The sequence below is a fragment of the Lycium barbarum genome, chromosome 6 (assembly GCF_019175385.1).
Source record: "Lycium barbarum isolate Lr01 chromosome 6, ASM1917538v2, whole genome shotgun sequence".
Taxonomy (NCBI): Eukaryota; Viridiplantae; Streptophyta; class Magnoliopsida; order Solanales; family Solanaceae; genus Lycium; species Lycium barbarum.
The window spans coordinates 60,014,046-60,034,706 of NC_083342.1; the positions used below are offsets into that span (position 1 = coordinate 60,014,046).

General features: G+C 38.3%; 1 protein-coding gene across 3 annotated transcripts; it reads left to right on the top strand.

Annotated features, from left to right (window-relative positions):
* Positions 1-9,648: 9,648 nt before the first annotated feature.
* Positions 9,649-18,129, top strand: LOC132644026 (protein NLP9-like). Of its 3 annotated transcripts, none has more exons than XM_060360566.1 (6): positions 9,649-10,114; positions 10,563-11,684; positions 12,870-12,914; positions 13,073-13,825; positions 14,077-14,200; positions 16,554-18,129. In XM_060360566.1, the coding sequence occupies exons 2-6, from the start codon at positions 10,758-10,760 to the stop codon at positions 17,699-17,701; spliced, it is 2,997 nt and encodes a 998-aa protein (XP_060216549.1). In that variant the 5' UTR covers positions 9,649-10,114; positions 10,563-10,757; the 3' UTR covers positions 17,702-18,129. The 3 variants fall into 3 exon arrangements, with proteins under 3 accessions (XP_060216549.1, XP_060216551.1, XP_060216550.1); XM_060360568.1 differs by having other exon boundaries at positions 10,629-11,684; XM_060360567.1 differs by having other exon boundaries at positions 9,649-10,094.
* The last annotated feature ends 2,532 nt before the right edge of the window (positions 18,130-20,661 follow it).

Genomic DNA, 20,661 nt, shown 5'->3' on the forward strand with positions numbered 1-20,661 from the left:
AGTTGGCCACGGATGAAAACGAATAATCTAACGCTTCCAATAACACTTCCACGTTAATGAGCACCTTTCCATTAGTAGAAAAGCTTGAAGAAAATATGTTTCCATGATCATGTTGAGGGGGCAAATTTCGGCCACCCATGGCCGTTTTTCTTTTTTTTTTTTCCTTTGTTTTCTTTCCTTTCTTTCTTTCTCTCCAACTCTTAAATAAAAGATGAACAAGTCATCTTTTCATATTTGCACCCTAGTCCCTCAATTATGGTCACATGCCCCCTTTCTTTCTCTTCTAGACTTTTCTTTCATTTTCTTGATTTTTCTTTTCTTTTCTTGAATTGTCTTATTTGGTCAAAGAAGACCAAATGTTTTCCTTGGTACACTTTAGCCCCCAAAGAAATGTGGGCATATACTTATGCCACACAACCAACATGGAAATTTTATGAAATTTCAAGACTTTTGTGAAATTCCCGTTTTGCCCCTCGACTTTTCTCAATATTACCACAAGCCATTTTGCGAATTTTCATTTTTACCCTTAACCTTTCTCAATATTTTCATGCAATAATATTCATAAATAATTTTTATAACAACTTGCACATTACAACCCTTTTTGAAAATGGTCTCGCCCTTAACTTTCCACGACGACTTTGGAATTTCCAAACGTACAATATACGGGCTATAACAGCATGAGCCTGAATGCGTGCAATATCCATATTGTCCCGAAGGGACGCAGTCAAGCACCTATCCATCAAATGTGGCCCTAGGCCCTTCACAAAACGGTGCACTCGGTCACCCATATCCGCTACCATGGCCGAAGTATACCTCGCCAAAGAATTGAAGCGGAGACTATACTCTAAGGCACTCATGATACCCTGCCTCAAATTCAAGAATTTATCGGCTCTAGCTCGCCGAACTTCTGGAGGCATATAGTGTCGGAGGAAAGTATCAACAAACTCTTGCCATACCGGGGTAGGTGCATTGGCTCCCCGTGAAGCCATCCAAACTGTGTACCAATGGATTGAGACATCCCTCAATCTATATGACGCTAGCTCCACCGATTCGGTATCCGAAGCATGTATCAAACGAAGCATCCTCAACATCCCATCAATAAAGTTTTGAAGATCCTCATCCGACTTTGATCAAAAGAATTCCGGAGGGTTCATGCTAATGAAGTCACGGGCCCTTGCACTAACAGCCATATCACCTTGCCCTGTACTTTGCCGCTGAGTCTGGACAGCAACCAATTGAGTAAGCAAATGAATGGCCTCTTTTACATCTTGGCCTGAAGCATCCGGTGGAGGAGCCAGAGGTGCTGGAGCTGGGGCTGAGGCTCCCTCACGCTCCTCTAATATAGGTACTGAACGGGAGGACTGAGATTGAGTCGCACTCTGGGACTCACTTTCCTCTACTACCGGTGGCGGTGCTCTTTCAGCCCACTTTTCTGCCACCATCTTGCCCTTTTGGGCTGCTGTAGCCTTTCTCTTTACAGGCATTTCTGAAATACACAACACACGGTTAAGGAACAAGAAGTTCTTATATCATAGCTCTATCGCACGATTCTTATGAAGAAAGAAGGACATTTATTCCTAAAATGCCCGCAGCCTCTTGTTTATAAGTGTGGCGCGTAACACACCTGTTATAGCCCGTATTTTGTACGTTCGGATAATTCGGGATAATTGCGAAAAGTTAAGGGCAAGACCATTTTCCAAAATTATTTTAATGTACAAGTTGCTTATGAATATTATTTATGAACATTATTAGTATGGAATTATTGAGAAAGGTTAAGGGTAAAAAGGGAAATTCGGAAAATGGTTCATGGTAAAAATTGAGGAAGGCTAGGGGCAAAATGGGGATTTCACAAAAGAATTCAAGAAAATTCTTGAATGGACCATTTTGGCCATGTGGCCGTCCAAGTCAAGGTGGGCTTGGCCCACATGGATGAATTATGTGTACCTATATATATAACTTATTAGTCACAATTATCACCACAAATCAAGAAGCTTGGAGAAGAACAAAGAAAGAAAAAAGAAAGTTTAAGGCATTCGGCCATGGCTAGCCAAATTTGGCCCCATGGTAAACTTATCCAAAAAACATTTTCTTCTAGTATTCCAACCAATTGGGACGTCCTCTTTAACGTGGAGTGATTGTTGGAGTAAGTAGAGCACTTGTTGTGCAAGTTGGGAACCTAGCCGAGTGAAGAGATAAGTGGAGAAAGGTATGTGTTCAATCTTCTTTTACATGTGTTATGGGTGATTTGTACATGTTGTAGTATGTAGAAATGAATGAAAATCATGAATTTGGTGTGTTGGGGTGTTGGCCGTGTATATGCTATGTTGTGTAGGAATGATGAACAAATTTTTATTTAGTATTTGATTGTTGTAGTTGTGGATTCTATGATGTAAAATAAGGATTTAATGGTTTGAAATGAAGTTGTAATCGTTTGTGGATTATGGAAGAAGTTAATGTGGCATTAGTATGGTTCCTTATGATTATAAGAATAGAGTTGCTAATGTGTAGGTTGTAAATATAATCCATGAATTTGGAAGTGAGACATGTGTTTGGAAGGTTGTAAGTTGGGTTGTTGTAATTGAAATTGAAAGACGGAAATGTGTTGTTATTGTTCTTGTTAAATTTGGAAGGTTTCGGGTGAAGTGGTATGTTGGTTGGGTTGTTTGAATATTGTGTGAATTGTTTGAAGTATTCTTGAATTTTGCTTGTAAGGTCTTGGGCAAGTACTTGAATGTGAGATCATTGGCATTGGCTTGATTTCATGTGATTGAATTGAGTATAAATGGAACCCCGTCGGATTGTGTAGAAGGAATTGTTAATGTTAGAATGTATTTTGAAATAATTGTTGAAGTTGGAGATATGATTGTTGGTATTATTGTTGATAATTTGGCCGAGTTGAATTCTCGGGTTTGTTGTTGTTAAATTGGCCGAGTTAGATTCTCGGGGATGTTGTATTTACAGGGGAGATGCTGCCGAAATTTCGGCAGATTATGAGTGAATTCATTTGAAAAACTAAAGCAAGTGTATGACGACGAATCTAATGATTGTGTGAATTCTTTTGAATGTAGACTAGCAAGCTTGGATAAATAAACGTAGCTAATAGGATGTGGAACAGGTATGTAAGGCTTACCTTTTCTTTCTTTTGGCATGTCCTAGAGCCAAATAAGATATGATATGCATCTTGGGGTTACTCTATTCTGTGATTCTGAGTTTGTTTATGATTCGTATTCACCTTTTTGATATGTATCTATGATTTCCGAAGCTCTATTTGAGATGTTCCCGAGTCTGTCTATGATTCTTATTCACTTCTGACATGAGTACGTTCGATATAGTTGAACTTATTGTATGGTTGAATAACGAGATGAGCATAAAGAGTTTTGTTCTTAAAAAGAGTTCTATAAGTTTTAATGTCCCTAACTTTCGGAAAAGATCTAGGATTTGTTTTGAAACGTTCGTAAAAGTTCTGTATGTTCCGAATGGCATTCGAAAGATAATTGATATGACTAAAAGTTTTGATTTTCAAATGATAACGCGTTTGATTGTTTCATTGAGTCTGTGAAATATTTTGATACGTACATATGGTTCCAAAAGCTCTGCCTGATTTGATCCATAACGATATCCGAAAGGTACTTGATATCATTGTTGCTTTGATTTTCCAAAAATGGCTCCTGAAACGTACGTAGAAGGTTCTGTACTTTAGACGCTCGTAACTTTCTTATACTAAGTCGGATTGACTCGAAACTTGTTTCTGAGCCATCAGATGTCAGTAAGTGTACGTAACTATCGAGTCTTGATTTATGTGCATATGGTTTCGCACTACTCTGTTCGTGCAAGTCTCAGTGTGTCCTTCACTGCGTCCCGGGCCAGGGTATGTTCTCGTGCGTTATTCACCGCGTCCCTCTCACTTGCGGGCCGGGGCATGTTATATATGATATGATGACATGATGATATGATGACGGGGTGGTGGCCAGGATGGCATATGATAACTCTATTCACCGCGTCCCGCAATAGAGGGTCGGGGCACGTTACATGCATACATGATATATGACATTGGCATACATGATTTCATTCACCGCGTCCCTCACTAGAGGGCCGGGGCACGTTATATGCAAATATGATACATGATGATGACATACATGATTTCCTTTACCGCGTCCCTCAATGGAGGGCCGGGGCACGTTATATGCATATATGACATATGGTAATGACATGCATGAATTTACTCACCGCGCCCCTCACTAGAGGGCCGGGGCACGTTATATGATATATGATATATGATAATGGCAGACATGACTTTCATTTATGATTTATGATGACATACATGATTTTCAATTCAAAAAGGCAAGTGCTTGATGTCTTAAAAGTTCGTACTTGGTTCTGGTAAATCTCTGTTTCAGCTATGATTCTCTTTTCTGTATTCCATGCCTTACATGCTCAGCACATATTCCGTACTGACCCCCTTTCTTCGGGGGTTGCGTTTCATGCCACGCAGGTACACTCAGATGAGTAGAAGTCATTACAGAAGATGTTCCAGCGGAGTTGGCAAGCTCCATTTCCTCCTGGAGTATTGCCGAGTCAGAGTATACGTGCTATGATTTCTGATCGAAGTTAGAGACTTTGCAGACAGAGTCGTGGGTTTAGAATGTCAGTGTTGTAAGCGGCTCCATCAGTCGATATGCCATTCTGTGTTATGTGATAAATTTTATATAATTACAGATTTTGTTTGATTTGAGAACGATAAAAAGAAAGTTTCTGAAAGCTTTGTTATGTATGTCATCCTTATTTGATTTAAAAGTTCAAAGAAACTATGTATGTACTAAGAGTCAGAGGGTTCGCTCGGCCCTAAGTAAGGGACGGGTGCCCATCACACCCTAGTAAGATTAGAGTGTGACAACACCCATAACCAAGACTCTACTGGACACGGCTCGTAGACACACCCTAGGACAGAACTGCTCTGATACCACTTTTGTCACGACCCGACTAGGGGCCGCGACGGGCACCCGGTGCTAGCCTACCTGGGCACCCCTTAGCGTACCTTTACACTTACATCTAGGTGAGCCACATATTTTAAACATACATTTCTATTCATCAATCATACTAGTCCCATTGGACAATAATACCTTTATATCATCATTGACATCTATGCCCATATCAATGTACATAAGCCGACGAGGCTAACAAAATGAAATCCAAAATATAGGCTGTCAAGGCCAAACATATCTAACCATACACACATGTCTACGAGCCTCTAGGGAGAGTATAACATATCATATAGGCGGGACAGGACCCCGCTATGCCCATAATTATGTACACAAAAGAATAAGTACCCAAAATCTATAGCTCCGAATGAAATGGAGCTCCGCTATGTGGTCCCTGAGAATGTATCTATGGATCAAGTCTGTCTCCCTGTGCACCTGCGGGCATGACGCAGCGTCCACAAACAAAAGGACGTCAGTACGAAGAATGTACTGAGTATGTAAAGCATGATCAATATCAATATAGAAGCATAATAAGCAACATAAGAAATAGCATAAGATGGGAGATAGTCGTATCATCGTCATAAGCACTTACTTGCTTCTCATAGGGACCTTCCATTTCTAACACGTATTCATGTACAAACATCCATGTCTGTATCCGTACCCATTTACATTTCGTATCCATAATCATGTTCATATACCTATTCTTATTCATATTCATATTCATACTCATATCTATATCATATACATATCCATAGCAAATACATAACATTTACATAGAATGCTCGACCACGAAGGTTCAGTGTTTTATACATACTTGGCCAACCAAGGCTCAAGGTTACATATACCTAGCCCTACCAAGGCTTCAAGGTTACATCTACCTGGCCCTACCAAGGCTTCAGGGTTATCCGTACCATCTGCAGAGGTGTGCGCGCGTTACATAATCACATACATACTCTACTCGGCCTTATAAGCTCGGGGTCCCATAATAGTCATAGATAGATACATATACATAATAGCTCATAAGCATCTTTATTATTAACATCACTATCATCATCGTCATCGTTATTGTCATCGCTATTATCGTCATTCATTACATCTATCTTCATAGGCTTACTCGTCATATGAGGAACTTAGTACAATCGTAGCATATCGAGAATCGTGAGCTTAATAGCTCGGAAGATCGAATCATTTGAAGGACATCATAGACTTATAGAAGATTCAGATGATTGGTCAGAGAACCATGCCTTATGAAAGAAGGGTTAGCCTTACATACCTTTCCGTTCAACTATTTACCATTTGCACGTTCTCCTCTGAAGCTCACATTTCTACCTTCATTAAAGTCATACTGTCATTAGAATCGATAGCTAGCATACACGACTAAAACTAGAGAAAATCGGACACCATCTCCTTTATTTATACGACATTCCTCCATATCGTATATCAACTCCCAAACGTCAATAATACACTCACAATATCATAACAATAGTTTCTATTCATCCTCATTATCTATATTTCTCACTTCGCTTCCATTCACCCATATCCATGGTCATAACACACGACTACGTTCATTCATATACATTGCCTATCCCATGTTCTCAACATCATTTGTAACATATTTATATCACAACACATCAAGAATCATGACTCGATTCAAAGGAGTTCAGAGTATCCTTTTCCGAGTCTTACATGCATTTATAACTATTATATATATGGATCGGGCCGTACGTTCCTCGGCACTATTATATTATATATGGATCGGGCCCTACGTTCCTCGACACTATTATATTATATATGGATAGGGTCGTACGTTCCTCGGCACTATTATATTATATATGGATTGAGCCATACGTTCCTCGACACTATTATATTATATATGGATTGAGCCATACGTTCCTCGACACTATTATATATATGGATCGGGCCGTACATTCCTCGGCACTATTATATTATATATGGATCGGGCCGTACGTTCCTCGACACTATTATATTATATATGGATTGGGTTGTACGTTCCACAGCACTATCAGTTTTATTATAACCTACGCCTATCATATACCGCAGGGTCAGTTTCAGTCATATAGAGTTACGCAGATATTCTCAGATGTTAGCCTCAGACGCATTCAGATACTGAGACTGGTTTTCATGATTCATCTGTACTTAATGTTCTTAAGTCTTACATACTCGGTACATTGTTCGTACTGACGTCCCTTTGCCCGGGGGCGCTGTGTTCATGCCACACAGTCCCAGATTGTTTTGCAGGTAAAAGTATTCAGCTAGGATGGTTGGCTATCAGCTGGGATTGACAAACTCCATTTTCTTCGTGGAGCAGTGCTGAGTCATTATGGTTATCATCTATGTGTATGGGTAAGTCGAGGCCCTGTCCCGACTCATATGATTCAGGTGTTTACTCTTAGAGACTTTGCAGACAGTGTCCTGTGGTTAGTATGTTGAGATGTCATGCATTGAGTAAAGCGACCATATAGGCCGATATGTCAGCTTGACTTACTCGATTTTTGATTAATTGAGTATCGTTCGCAAATTTCTATAGTTTGACTGAAAGTACTTTATTATATTTCCAAAAAATTTATATGTCCAGTTTCATTATGTGAATACCAGAGGGTTCGCTCAGCTCTAAGTAAGAGTTGGGTGCCCATCATGCCCTATCAGGATTGGGGTGTGACAAAGGATGACAAGAGTTTAATGGTTACCTTTCACCCGAATCGATTTCCGACGAACGGAAACGATTTTCAAAAAATTAAACTTGAGCGAGAACTTGCTCGAAACTCAACGGCTTAGCCGGGTTTCTGAGTGTTCTCACTCTTGGGGTCGTCAAGAACCTATTTGAGGTGTAAAAGACCAATTTTTGACCTCTGAACCATGTCCAAGTATGAAGAAGTGTGGTTCTATTTAGAGAAGAACAAAAAGTCCCAATCTGTTGAGTTCAACTGATGTGGGACATTTTGCCAACTTGAAATTCATTTGAAATTTGAATTCCAAACGTGCACAACTGTAAATTCGTCTTGAAAAAAAAATCAAAAGAATTCAACCCAAGTCAAAGTTACCCTTTTTTGAATCAATTTGCTGGGAGGATGCCAAATTTCTTTGAAAACTTTGCCCGAAATGGGCAAGCAAGTTCTGGGAAAAGAAGACGCGTTTTTTTTTTTTTTTGCTAAAAATGGCGTTCACCATCTGGATTCACGTTTGATGAGGGGAAATTGTCTTAGGGTTCATTTGTGTTTTTTTTTTTTTTGAAAAATGAAAGTGAAGGGGTCGTTTTGTTGCTGTGGATGAAAAAAGGATTTTGGGCCGTGTCAGCCCCTTTTGGGCTGGACCCGACCGAGTTTGCATAGGGCCAGAGTTTGCATATATGCCCATATATACGTAATGTATATCATCAGTGTATACATGCGTATATATGTGGTATATATATGATATTTTAAGAAACTCTTAAATACCACAAATGTAAAATGAAAGTATTTTCATTTGTCTCAACTTATTTAATTAAAACTAAGCTATATTCCCCAAAACATAATTAAACTCTATTTTAACACTTAATTTACCCAAAATAAACTGCTTATTACTTGATTAATTCAAATCCCTCGACTTTGATAGAGTAGAACACTAAATGATGACTAATTGTAAATGCTTAAAACTAATAACTCGTAATTAACTATAAATACTCTTGTATTCTCTTGAAAATATGCTAAGAATGTAAAATGACATGCGGTTGTTCTTTTGCTAGTGTTTTGCCAAATGTAATGGCAAAATGACACCGGGATGATTTTGTAAAATTGATTTGACTCATAAAAATGCATATTCTACTCCGTTTGTAATCAAGAGACTCCAAGTAATTGAGTAAAATTATCAGAGGTCAAAAATTAGGTGTCAACAGTAGGGGTATATACCATCGAAAAAACAAACAGGAAATGGGTACAACTATTTTGGGATAGTACAGGGTTATATATGACCCCATTCCGTTAATAAAAACACACCAACGCATTCCCCAATCCACCCCACACGCCTACCCTCGCCACCACCCCCACACCCACAAACCCAACTCCACCTCCCCCACCACCCCCACTCCATCCACCACCCACCACCACAACCCCTACACCTCACCCCACCCCAAGCCACCCACCCCCACAACCCCCATACCCCACCTTCCACCACGCACCTCACTACCCCCACCCACCCTACCTTCCAACCTCTCCCCTCCCTCCAAATTTTTCTTTTTCATATATTTTATTTTTATAAATTGTTTACAAAAATGAAAAAAAATCTCTTACCTCCCACTACCACGCCTCCCCACTCCCTCCCGAATTTTCTATTTTATATATTTTTCAATTCTATAAAAAATAAATTTTCTTACTCCAACCCACAGCTACCAACCCGTCCTCCCACCACCAAAAATTGCACTACGAATTCAACAACTTCATAGAGGTTTTGCTTTGAGTATATGCAAATACTCTTAAAATGACATTTTTCAACTTGCATATCAAACACAAGAAAATGAGTAGAAAAACTACTTATTTTCCGAATTTTGTTTTTCTAGGAAAACACTTTCTGTCGTACCAAACACACCCTTAAATTAAAGTAAAATTAGAGGGAGAAAATGATTGTTACCCTCCTAAAACAAATTAACCCCACCCCATCCCCAGGTTGACACCTCCTTATACTATCTCTGCCTCGCTGACAGTCGAGAAAAACGCCCTTTTCTATTTTTAGTAACCAAACTCTGAATACAAAAAAAAGGGGTTACGCCAGCCATTTTCTCTTCCGCTAAGTAAGGACTTCCCAAATATAGCACTTCCTCATCCACCGTAAAAGCTGGTCCCCTCTTTCTAATCTCTCCCGCATCTTCCTTGGAATTTGCTCTTTTGTATCCTTCCTTGGAGTTAAGTCGGTTATGTTTTGATAGTATTTCAAAGGCCTTAGGGTTAAGGGTTTTTCCCAATATATACAAGTATATTGCTGTGACTTCTTGATTTGAATCTGCCCTTTGGTTTAAGGGGCTTTTGGTTCAATTTTGTTAGGTGGGGTTTTCTTGATTTGTTGATTAATTGGTACCTTTTGTTGTGGTAGTTGAAGAACGTTTGCTCTTTTGTATGATGCTGTGTAAGTTCTTGAATCCTAAGGTCAGTACTCAGAGAGCTGCTTTTTTTGTACCCTTTTTGATAGAAGATAGTTACCACTTACTTTTTTGTTTCTCTTTCTTTACTTAAGCTCCCGTTTGGCCATAGATTTTGCAGTTGAAACCTGAAACTTGGAAATTCGAGTTTTTGAAGTGGTGTTTGAACATGCATTTTTATTTGAATTTTTTTTGAAGTTTTGTGAGTGGAAGTGAAATTTCTTTCAGAAACTGGACTGAGCCCCTTTTTTGGAACTTGAAAGTATTTTGAGGATAAATTTTCAAAATCTGATCTAATTTCATGGCCGAACTGATATTTGAAGATAAATTTTTAAAATCTGATCCAAAATCTATGGCCAAACGCTAGCTTATATATTGATGTATAAGTAGTTGGGCATGTTAGTTGCTTGTGCCAAAAATTTGAGAAACTAAAGATTTTATGTGGGTAATTGCAGGTTTTCTTAAGTGTTTGGATTGTGGATTGGAATATTGGAGTTGAATAAGATGATTTTGATTTTCAGATATTGGATTCTTGGACTGCCAATAGCAGAAGACGACCGGAAATTTGATACAAGTTTGAGTGATTTGAGAGTTCTCTAGCATTTGGTTAACTAAATTTTTTTTTTTTTGGTTGGTTATTTTGGTTTTGAATGGAGAGGGGAGTTGGTTTGTGGGCGTCTCCAAGAGGTCAAATGGAGGGTGTTGCCTCGTTTGATGCTAACGCAAGGTCTTCAAATGTTGATTCATTTAACAATGTTATGGATATTATGAACCTTGATGCTTATGCTGGATGGTGCACAAGTCCTAGTGCAGCAGAGCAGATGTTGGCCTTTTATGCAGCATTTTCGCCAATTAATCCCATGTCTCAAAGTTACGTACCATTTGAAGGATTGAGTTATACAGAACAAAATACTGGAGCATTTCCTCCAATGGATGCCAATATGGTGGGAAGCACTCATGATGGAGGAGATAAAATGATGTTTGGGCAAGATGATGACCGATTCCATTTTGTGGATGGGGACGGTTTGATAACTAAAAGATGTAAAAAATCAAGCCAACGGGCTGACGGTGCGGAGGATATTGGCAACTCTATGATCCTAAGGTCACCTTCTCAACCACTTGCTGAGAGAATGCTTAGGGCATTGGCAATGTTTAAAGAGTCATCTGGTGCGGGAATTTTGGCTCAAGTTTGGCTTCCAATGAAGAATGGCGATCAGTATGTCTTGAGCACGTGTGAACAGCCATATCTTCTTGATCAGGCGCTTGCTGGCTATCGAGAGATCTCGAGGAAGTTCACCTTTGATACAGAAACAAAACCAGGATCAATTCCAGGTCTTCCTGGTCGGGTATTTAGTTCAAGAATTCCAGAGTGGACATCAAATGTTCTGTACTACAAGGAGGCTGAGTATTTACGTGTACAATATGCTGTTGACCATGAAGTTCGTGGATCTATTGCTATTCCTGTCTTTGAGGACGATGCCTGTGAAACTCCATGTTGTGCAGTATTGGAACTCGTGACAATGAAGGAGAAACCCAATTTTGATTTGGAAATGGATCATGTTTGCCAGGCTCTCCAGGTTCACACCTCTTTTCTTGCATGATCCTTTTATTTTGTTGGGGGCGGGGGTGTTGTAGGGGTCCCTTTTTCCTTTCTTTGAGTCATGAACTCTTTTATATTGTAGCTTTGAAGTAGTTTAATTTTTTATTTTTTTTGGTTCAATCCTTAATATTAATTGCAAATTGTCATTTACTGTTGTTCGGGAAAGAAAATAATGAGTGAAAGATAGTAAATTTTTGTTGTTTGAACTTGTAAAATACAAGTTTGTTCAACTGCTATATAATAAAAAGGAAAATATCTGTGAAAACTAGTAAATTTGGATTTCAGCATATTTACGTTATTGAAACTCTTATTTTGAATGTCTAGACAAACGCAACTTTGTGCTCCTTTACTATTCTTGATGCTAGGCATTTTTTTTTAAAAAGGAAGAGGGTGGAGGTTGTGGTCATAGTTTACTGATCTAGCTCTTCAATCTACGTACCTTGCTTAGAACAAGGAAGTAATATTGTTTTTTTTTCTTTAATTATATATTTTCCAGTTATACACCGTTCAAGAGATTTTGATACGGTATGTGAAATTCTTTCTTGTTGAATTTTAGTACCAGTTATTCCTTAAGAATTGGGTTCTATTTGGACTTGTAGAGTCGTAACTTGCTTATCACTTATCAAAGTGATAATACCAACACGCTTTTCCCTGACTCTTTTGTATGTCATGACAAATATGGGGTCATTTGTATTTATACTGCCCCTCCCTATTACCCACGGACCTTTAAAAAGGGAAAAAAGTGAGTGAAACCAAACCCGGATACTTTAAGAGAAACTTGTTTGCTTGTTTATCTATATTGATTCTTGTTTCAACTTTATCTCACCCAAAAAGACTATACTAATCTTCTTTCAAGTACATATGCTTTTTTGGCTGATCAACTCTTAAGATCTTTCCTTTATATTTCTGCTTTATCAAAAGTTTATGCTAACAGTGTGTCAGAGCACATTGCCCAAAAGTATATAAGTACACCAGTATTGAGAAGAGTAAAGTTACAAAATTGAGACAATTACTATATTATGATGTCACCAATATGCGCTTTTCTTATCATTCTGCATTTTGATCGCTTTTCTTTTATTCTCTTGTGCACGTGCTTTCATATATCTCTAGTTGTATCCTGTGGTAAAAGATGGTCTAACTTGTAGCTTCTGTTCATCTGCAGGCTGTGAATTTAAGGAGTATTGCGCCTCCTCAACTTCATTCTCAGGTATACTGGAAATGTTAATTTTACATGCAATCTGCACACCAATCGTGTTATTTATTTGCTTGTGTCATATTCTTCCTGATTCCCTTTCTTTTTAGATTAGTAATCAGACCTTGTAATACTTTTTTTCTAGCTACAAATTCCGTTTCCTCATCTTGCAGAATCTCTCAAAGAACCAAAGAGATGCTTTAGCTGAGATAACAGATGTTCTGCGAGCAGTTTGCCATGCGCATAAGCTGCCTCTTGCTCTGACATGGATTCCCTGTAGTGTCACTGAAGGAGAAGGAGATGAATTAATAAGAGTGCGTGCTAGAGGATGTAATCCAATTTCAAATGAAAAATGTGTGTTATGTGTTGAGGAAACAGCTTGTTATGTGAATGAGAAGGAAGTGCAAGGATTTGTACATGCGTGTATGGAACATTTTCTCGAGGAAGGTGAAGGTCTTGTTGGGAAAGCTCTTCAATCCAACCACCCCTTCTTCTACCCTGATGTTAAGGAGTACCATATAAGTGAGTACCCACTTGTTCATCATGCACGAAAGTTTGGTCTAAATGCTGCTGTGGCTATCAGATTACGTAGTACATTCACTGGCAATGACGATTACATATTGGAGTTCTTTCTTCCTATCAGTATGAAGGGAAGTACCGAGCAACAGCTTCTCTTGAATAACCTTTCAGGTACCATGCAAAGAATTTGCAGAACTTTGAGAACAGTGTCAGATGCAGAATTGGTTGGACAAGGTGCTAAGTTTGTGTTACAGGATGAATCTCTTCCAAATTTACCACCGATTGCATTGTCTGGGAGGAACTCTCAGCACTCATTAGACAGCAATTCAAATTCTGTGAACGGGGCTCCTTTAGGTGCCTGTGATTCAAAGAGTGCTGGAATGCAAGCTGATGATTCTCATGAACAGGTATATCTCTCGATTATCGAACTAGCATTATTTTATCTAATCTTCATCCAACTAGATTGTTTGGGTTGAGTATTCAACTTCAGTCGACGGTGGTTTAGTGTGATCTAGGTGAGCACCACATTCATACTGCACTTTTGAGCATACTCTTTCTTTTACGCTTGTTCTATTTTTTCATGATTATGTTCCGTCGGTTTTGTTATTTATTTTCTAAATTCATGTATACTGAAGTTTTATTGCAACACGTTTTGTAGACAATGAATGGATCAAGAAGACCGATGGAGAAAAAACGAAGTACAGCAGAAAAACATGTCAGCTTAAGTGTTCTTCAACAGTACTTCTCTGGAAGCTTGAAGGATGCTGCAAAAAGCATTGGTGGTAAGCATATATCCATCAAGTGGATCAGTCCCCCATTAATTTGCAAGTATACTGGAAACCTATATATCACTGCTTGCTCCCGTTTGGCCATAGATCTTGGGAGTATATTTTCAAATATTTTTTCAAATCTTTGTTTGGCCATAAAATTTTGATAGATTTTGAAAACAGATCTTCAAATCCCAAACTCTGGCTCAAACTTGTTTTTGGGCCAAGATCTATCCATTGGTCTTTTCAAATTTTTTAAAAATTAGCCCAATCTTTTGTATTTTATAAAAAAAGCCCCCATCTATTTATGACCCAACTAATCTGTATCTACCATGTTCCCCCATTAATCAAGAACACTTCAAAACGTAAGAATTGTTTGAAGGCTTGAAGCTATATCCTAAGCGGACTGGGTGTTCACGGTTCTTTTTGGATAAGTTTTTGGTCAAAAGCAAAACCAAATCAACTTGGTCGGTTTTCTAAATATTAAAACCAAATATATTATACATTTATCGGTTTGGTTGTTATCGGTTTTGGTTCGGTTATTCGGTTTTTAACAATACATAAATATACACTCTTTCCTTCTTTTATGTACTATTATTTCTCCACATTAAACAGACAAATAAAGTGACAAATTTTTTATTAGGTAAATGTAACATCGTTTCGTTAAAATATACTCTGAACAAGTCAAATATATTTAACTAGACAGTGTCTTATGATATATTCTATGTAAGTTAGAATACTCAAAACCTAAAGGTTCTTGAAACTTTATAGTCTATGGCACAAAAAGATTGGCTAATCCTTATGGAAGAAAAATATGTGATTAGTCTTCGTGAATTTCATGGTAATTTCGATTTAATTTAATATATTTTATATCAAACCAAACCAAACCCAAAAAGTGTCAGTTTATTTGATCGGTTTAGTTCGGATTTCGGTTTGTATCGGTTTTTAACCAAACCGTGATTGTTTTAATCCCAAAAGTTATATCACTGCTTGTAATTTCCACTAACTAATTATTGAGTCTCCATATCCAAAGACTTCTCACATTTGCACAAATTGAAATGCAGAAAACAGTGTGATTCAACAACAAAATTACACAAATTGAGATGCATTCAACAAGAAATTACAAAATTAGTAAAATAAGAGTACTGAAACCAAATTCAACTACAAAATTAAAACACATAGGAATAATTTGGGATTAGCAAGTATGTTTGTTTGGTATGGTTAGTATTATTGATAGTTTGTAGAACTTCTGGGGATAAATCATGTTTCAGGTTTTTTTTTTTTTTAAGTGAAATATGTTTTGGAAAATTATGGCCACACATTCTAAAAATTTGAAAAACTTCACCCAAACCAAGTTTTCCAATTTTTTTTTTTTTTTTTTGGGGGAATCTATGGCCAAACGCTAGCTTCGTTGTTGACAGTAGCTCCTCCTCCCATTGGGTGTTAATTTTCTGATTCAACGGTCCATTGAGAAAGTTTCTCCTTTAACTGTTGAATATCTTTCCCTCTGTTTTCCTTCCAACATGATTCTGGGCCTCTTCCGCACCCTCATAAGTAGGATATGCTATTTTGGATGGCTGTTGTATATTGTGTGGAGTTTTATGCAACTGTTAGTTTAAGTGAGGAGTTCTGCATAACGCAAAGGGAAAACAAAAAGAAGCCAGCATAAAAACTGAATCCTCACTATTGGTAAGTATAAATGGTTTTGGGGATCCATGTTGGTCTTGGTCTTGGTCACTACCCAGTGTAATCCCACAATAGTGGGGTCTGGGGAGGGTAAGATGTACGCAGCCTTACCCCTACCTGGGTAGGGAGGCTGTTTCCGATTGACCCTCGGCAACCCTCCTCCTTTATCCGGGCTTGGAACCGGCAATGTGAGCGAGCTCACACAGGCGGAGTTGGGGATCCATGTTGGATTTATCCAAATCGTCCATGGACATATGGAAGTCCATTCCAGAGGTGGTATAGTGGGTCATATGGAGAGAAAGAAACGCTAGAGTTTTGAAGACAAGAAGGACATTGTAGTTGATCTTAAACTCAAACGTACACCATTGCTTTGTTTTTGGTGGTCAAAGCTACGGCATGTTTTAGAGCCAGAAGCTATGGTTGACTTCTTCGTTCTTTACATACACTGTACTTTTGCCTCATTCCTTAATGCTGGTATTTTTACATTATTAATATCTCTGTTGGTAAGTAGAAATAGTTGATGTGAAGTAGCTGGTGTGATATTTTAAAAGTATGCAGAGACGTTATATTTTATAATGATGAGAAGGAATGGAAAGTAAAATTATGTTGGCTTTTCTTTTAAGTAGTAGAGCCTTTCAAAAGGTGGTCTTTTAAGTTAATAATTGTTGTGTGTATTTTGTAGTGTGTCCAACTACCTTGAAAAGGATATGTCGACAACATGGGATATCTAGATGGCCATCCCGGAAGATAAACAAAGTCAATCGGTCTTTGAAAAAGATACAGACAGTGCTTGAATCTGTCCAAGGGGTAGAAGGAGGACTGAAGTTTGATCCAGCCACTGGAGGTCTAGTTCCAGCTGGCTCTATCATCCAAGATTTTGATGCACAGAAAAGCATGTTTTTCCCGTTCAAAGATGTCTCTGTCAAAAATCCTGCTTCTGTTTTCCAGGATGCTGTGTCTGTACCCTCAACTTCAGGCAGTGACAAAGAGAATTCTATGGTGAAAATGGAAGAGGACTCTTATGTTGATGGGAACCAACTCGGCCAATCAAATCATATCAATACTCCCTCTTTTAAGGGAGGGAATAAATCAAGTATTGCAGTATCTGGATTTTGTTACGAATCCAAATTGGCAGCATTAGATGCAGGGTCATCCAGACCTGCAAGTCTGAATGCGATGCCATTGTCTAATTCCGGAAATGCATCATTGGGCTCTTTCCTTACCAAAGGAGGATGCAGGAGGTGGGGGTTGAATGATGGTACCTTGGACAACTTTGACGGTCATTTCACTTCTCGGTGCTCGTATTCCATGGCTGTTGGAGGTGATGCTGACAGTAAGATGAAAGGAGATAATATAATGGATGGTGATGGTGGGGTCATTGAACATAACCAGGCCAGTTCTTCAGCCATGACAGACTCATCCAATGGGTCTGGGTCGATGATGCATGGCAGTTCATCAAGCTCTCACAGTCGTCGTGCACACAAGCATTCTAAAGTTGAGGCGAATTGTGGTGATAGTGGGTCAACAATTACTGTGAAAGCCACTTACAAAGAAGATACTATCCGATTTAAGTTTGAGCTTTCAGCAGGGTGCTTCCAACTCTACGAGCAGGTTGCGAAGAGGTTTAAATTGCAGGCTGGGACATTCCAACTCAAGTATCTTGATGATGAGGAGGAATGGGTGATGTTGGTAAATGATGCAGATTTGCTTGAGTGTCTTGAGATACTGGATTTTGTTGGTGGTCGAACTGTCAAATTTCTTGTTCGCGATACACCTTGTGCTATGGGTAGCTCAAGCAGCAGCAACTGCTTTTTGGCTAGTGGCTCCTAAATACTGTAGCCTCGTGCAGGTCCGTAAGCTTCAATCAACATCTGCTACTTAAAACATAACAGGGACACTCGGATGAGTTTGAGAGTTGCTAGTTTACACTAGTAGGTCCGGCAGAGCTTTCTCGTTGTACCCTTCAATGTGCTTATTCGTAGCAAGATATCCAAAGAAGAAAACCGAGAGCATAAGAAGATCAATAGAAGCTGCATAGTAGGTGAAAGTTCATTTGTCGTCTGTTTTCTATTACTTTTGCATGTGAGATAGATAGCACACCTTTGGACAAGTCACAAATGAGTTAAAAGGAACTTTGTCTCAAGTGCCTTACCTACTTTGTAAATATGTTAGTTTAATAGTGTTCTTTTAAGGAATAGTCAAAGCAATAAGTTGTACAATATCTTTTCAATAAGAATATGTAAAATTTCCTCTTCTAATGTTAGTTTCTCTCTCTTTTGCAAAGATAGTTGATATTTTACGTAGATACTTTATAAAGGTAAGCGTGGTCCTTAGAAATGTACATGGGCGAAATGATGCACCATAATCTATTAACTTGAATAGAAAGAGATGACCCAACAAATATCGTCTGGTTATGAAATATAGAATGGATGTCCACTACACAAATATAATGCCTCTTCCATTATCTTCCACCATATTAATGGTTCTTCCATTATCTCATATATTGAATGCATATGTAGCACTATAAATAGAGGCATAAGTTTTCATATGTAATGAACTTGTAACACATTTTGGAAGAATAATAAAATCTCTCCTCTCTTGTCTATCTATTTCTATTGTTTTCATCCTTTATTATTGTTACTCTTTTAGCTTCATTTTATAACACGTTATCAGCACGAGGCTCTGCCGTTCCGAGAAAATACTTTAAAAGCCTCGAAGGTATTGACTTTCTATTTCCCTTTACTAATGGCAAATCTTACTAAACGTGAATTTGTAGCCTTAGATATATCCGGCAATAGCTATATGTCTTGGATTCTTGATGCCAAAATTCACCTTAATGCGATGGGTCTGGCAGACACCATCAAAGATAAAAATGAGGCATCAAACCAAGATCGTGCCAAGGCAATGTATTCCTTCGCCATCACCTTGATGAGGACTTGAAAATGGAATATCTCACTGTTAAAGATCCTCTTACTCTGTGGAATAATTTAAAAGATAGATATGACCACCTGAAGATGGTCATACTTCCACAAGCACGTTTTGATTGACTCCATTTAAGGCTACAAGATTTTAAATCTATTAAAGCATATAATTCTGCCATGTTTAACATTATTTCTCAGTTGAAATTATGTGGTGAAAATATCACTGATCATGATATGCTGGAGAAAACATTCTCCACTTTTCCTGCCTCGAGTATGCTCCTGCAGCAGCAATACCGAGAAATGAAGTTCAAGAAATATTCTGATCTAATCGCACATCTTCTAGTGGCTGAACAACATAATGAATTATTAATGAAAAATCATGAAAGCCGACCCACTGGTACTGCCCCATTCCCTGAAGTGAATGAGGCAAATTTTCGCCATTCTAGGCGTGGAAGAGGTCGTGGCCCCAGTCGTGGTCATGGCCGTGGTCAAGGAAGAAATTTTAATCATGATTCTCGTCTTGCACCAAATAATACCCTTCACCACCAGCAGTGTAAAAGGAAAGATGAAAAGTATGAAACTGGGCAAAAAAAAATTCAGAAAATAAATGCTTCCGATGTGGAGGAAAGGGGCACTGGTCACGTACCTGTCGTACGCCAAAGCACCTAATTATGCTGTATCAAGCCTCTCTCAAAAGGGCAGAAAAGGATGCTGAAGCAAATTTTATTTCTGAAGATAATGTTGAGCCCATGCATCTAGATGTGGCAGATTTCTTTGAACTCCCTGAAGGGAAAATAGATCATTTGATCGGTGATGGATCTGTAAAAACTTAGATATTTCATACGTGTCGTTTGTATGTGGTTATGTTTCCATGTTTATGTAAATGAAGTGTGTGTAATGCTTTGTTTAAATAGTAATATATGTAATAAAATGTGTGTAATGCTTTGCCTAATCATAATATCTACTTTGATATTCACTTTATCTATTATTTCATTTTGAAGAATCTATGAAAATTTCTCAAATTTTATTTGGATCAATGACTAATCATGAAGATATTTGTGTGATTGATAGTGGAACAACACATGCCATATTCAAAGATGAGAAATACTTTTCTCACTTGCATAGAAAAAAGGGAAATATTAATACAATTTCTGGAAATTCAAAATTGATTGAAGGCTCCGGAAGAGCTACTATATTTCTGACTAGGGGGACGAAACTTGTTATAGAAGATGCATTATTCTCTTCTAAATCCCTAAGAAACTTGTTAAGTTTCAAAGATATCCGCCGTAATGGATATCACGCTGAGACATTAAACGAAATAAATGATGAATATCTTGCCATTACAAAGAATGTCTCCGGCCAGAAATATGTTTTGGAGAAATTGCCAACTTTGTCTTCTGGTCTGTATTATGCAAAAATTAGTACAATTGAAGCACACTCGATCGTAAACCAGAAGTTTAATGATTCAAGGACTTTTATGCTTTGGCATGACCGAATAGGTCACCCTGGATCAATAATGATGAGACGAATTATTGAAAATTCAAATGGGCATCCACTTAAGAACCTGAAGATTCTTGAAAGTGGTGAATTTTCATGTGCTGCTTGTTATCAGGGTAAGTTGATAGCTAAGCCATCACCAATGAAAGTTGACATTGAATCCCCTGCTTTTCTAGAACGTATACATGGGGATATATGTGGACCTATTCATCCACCTTGTGGGTCATTCAGATATTTTATGGTCCTAATAGACGCATCTTCAAGATGGTCTCATGTGTGCCTCCTATCGTCTCGAAACCTGGCGTTTGCGAAATTATTGGCACAAATAATACGCTTAAGGGTACAGTGTCCGGATTATCCCATTAAGGCTAT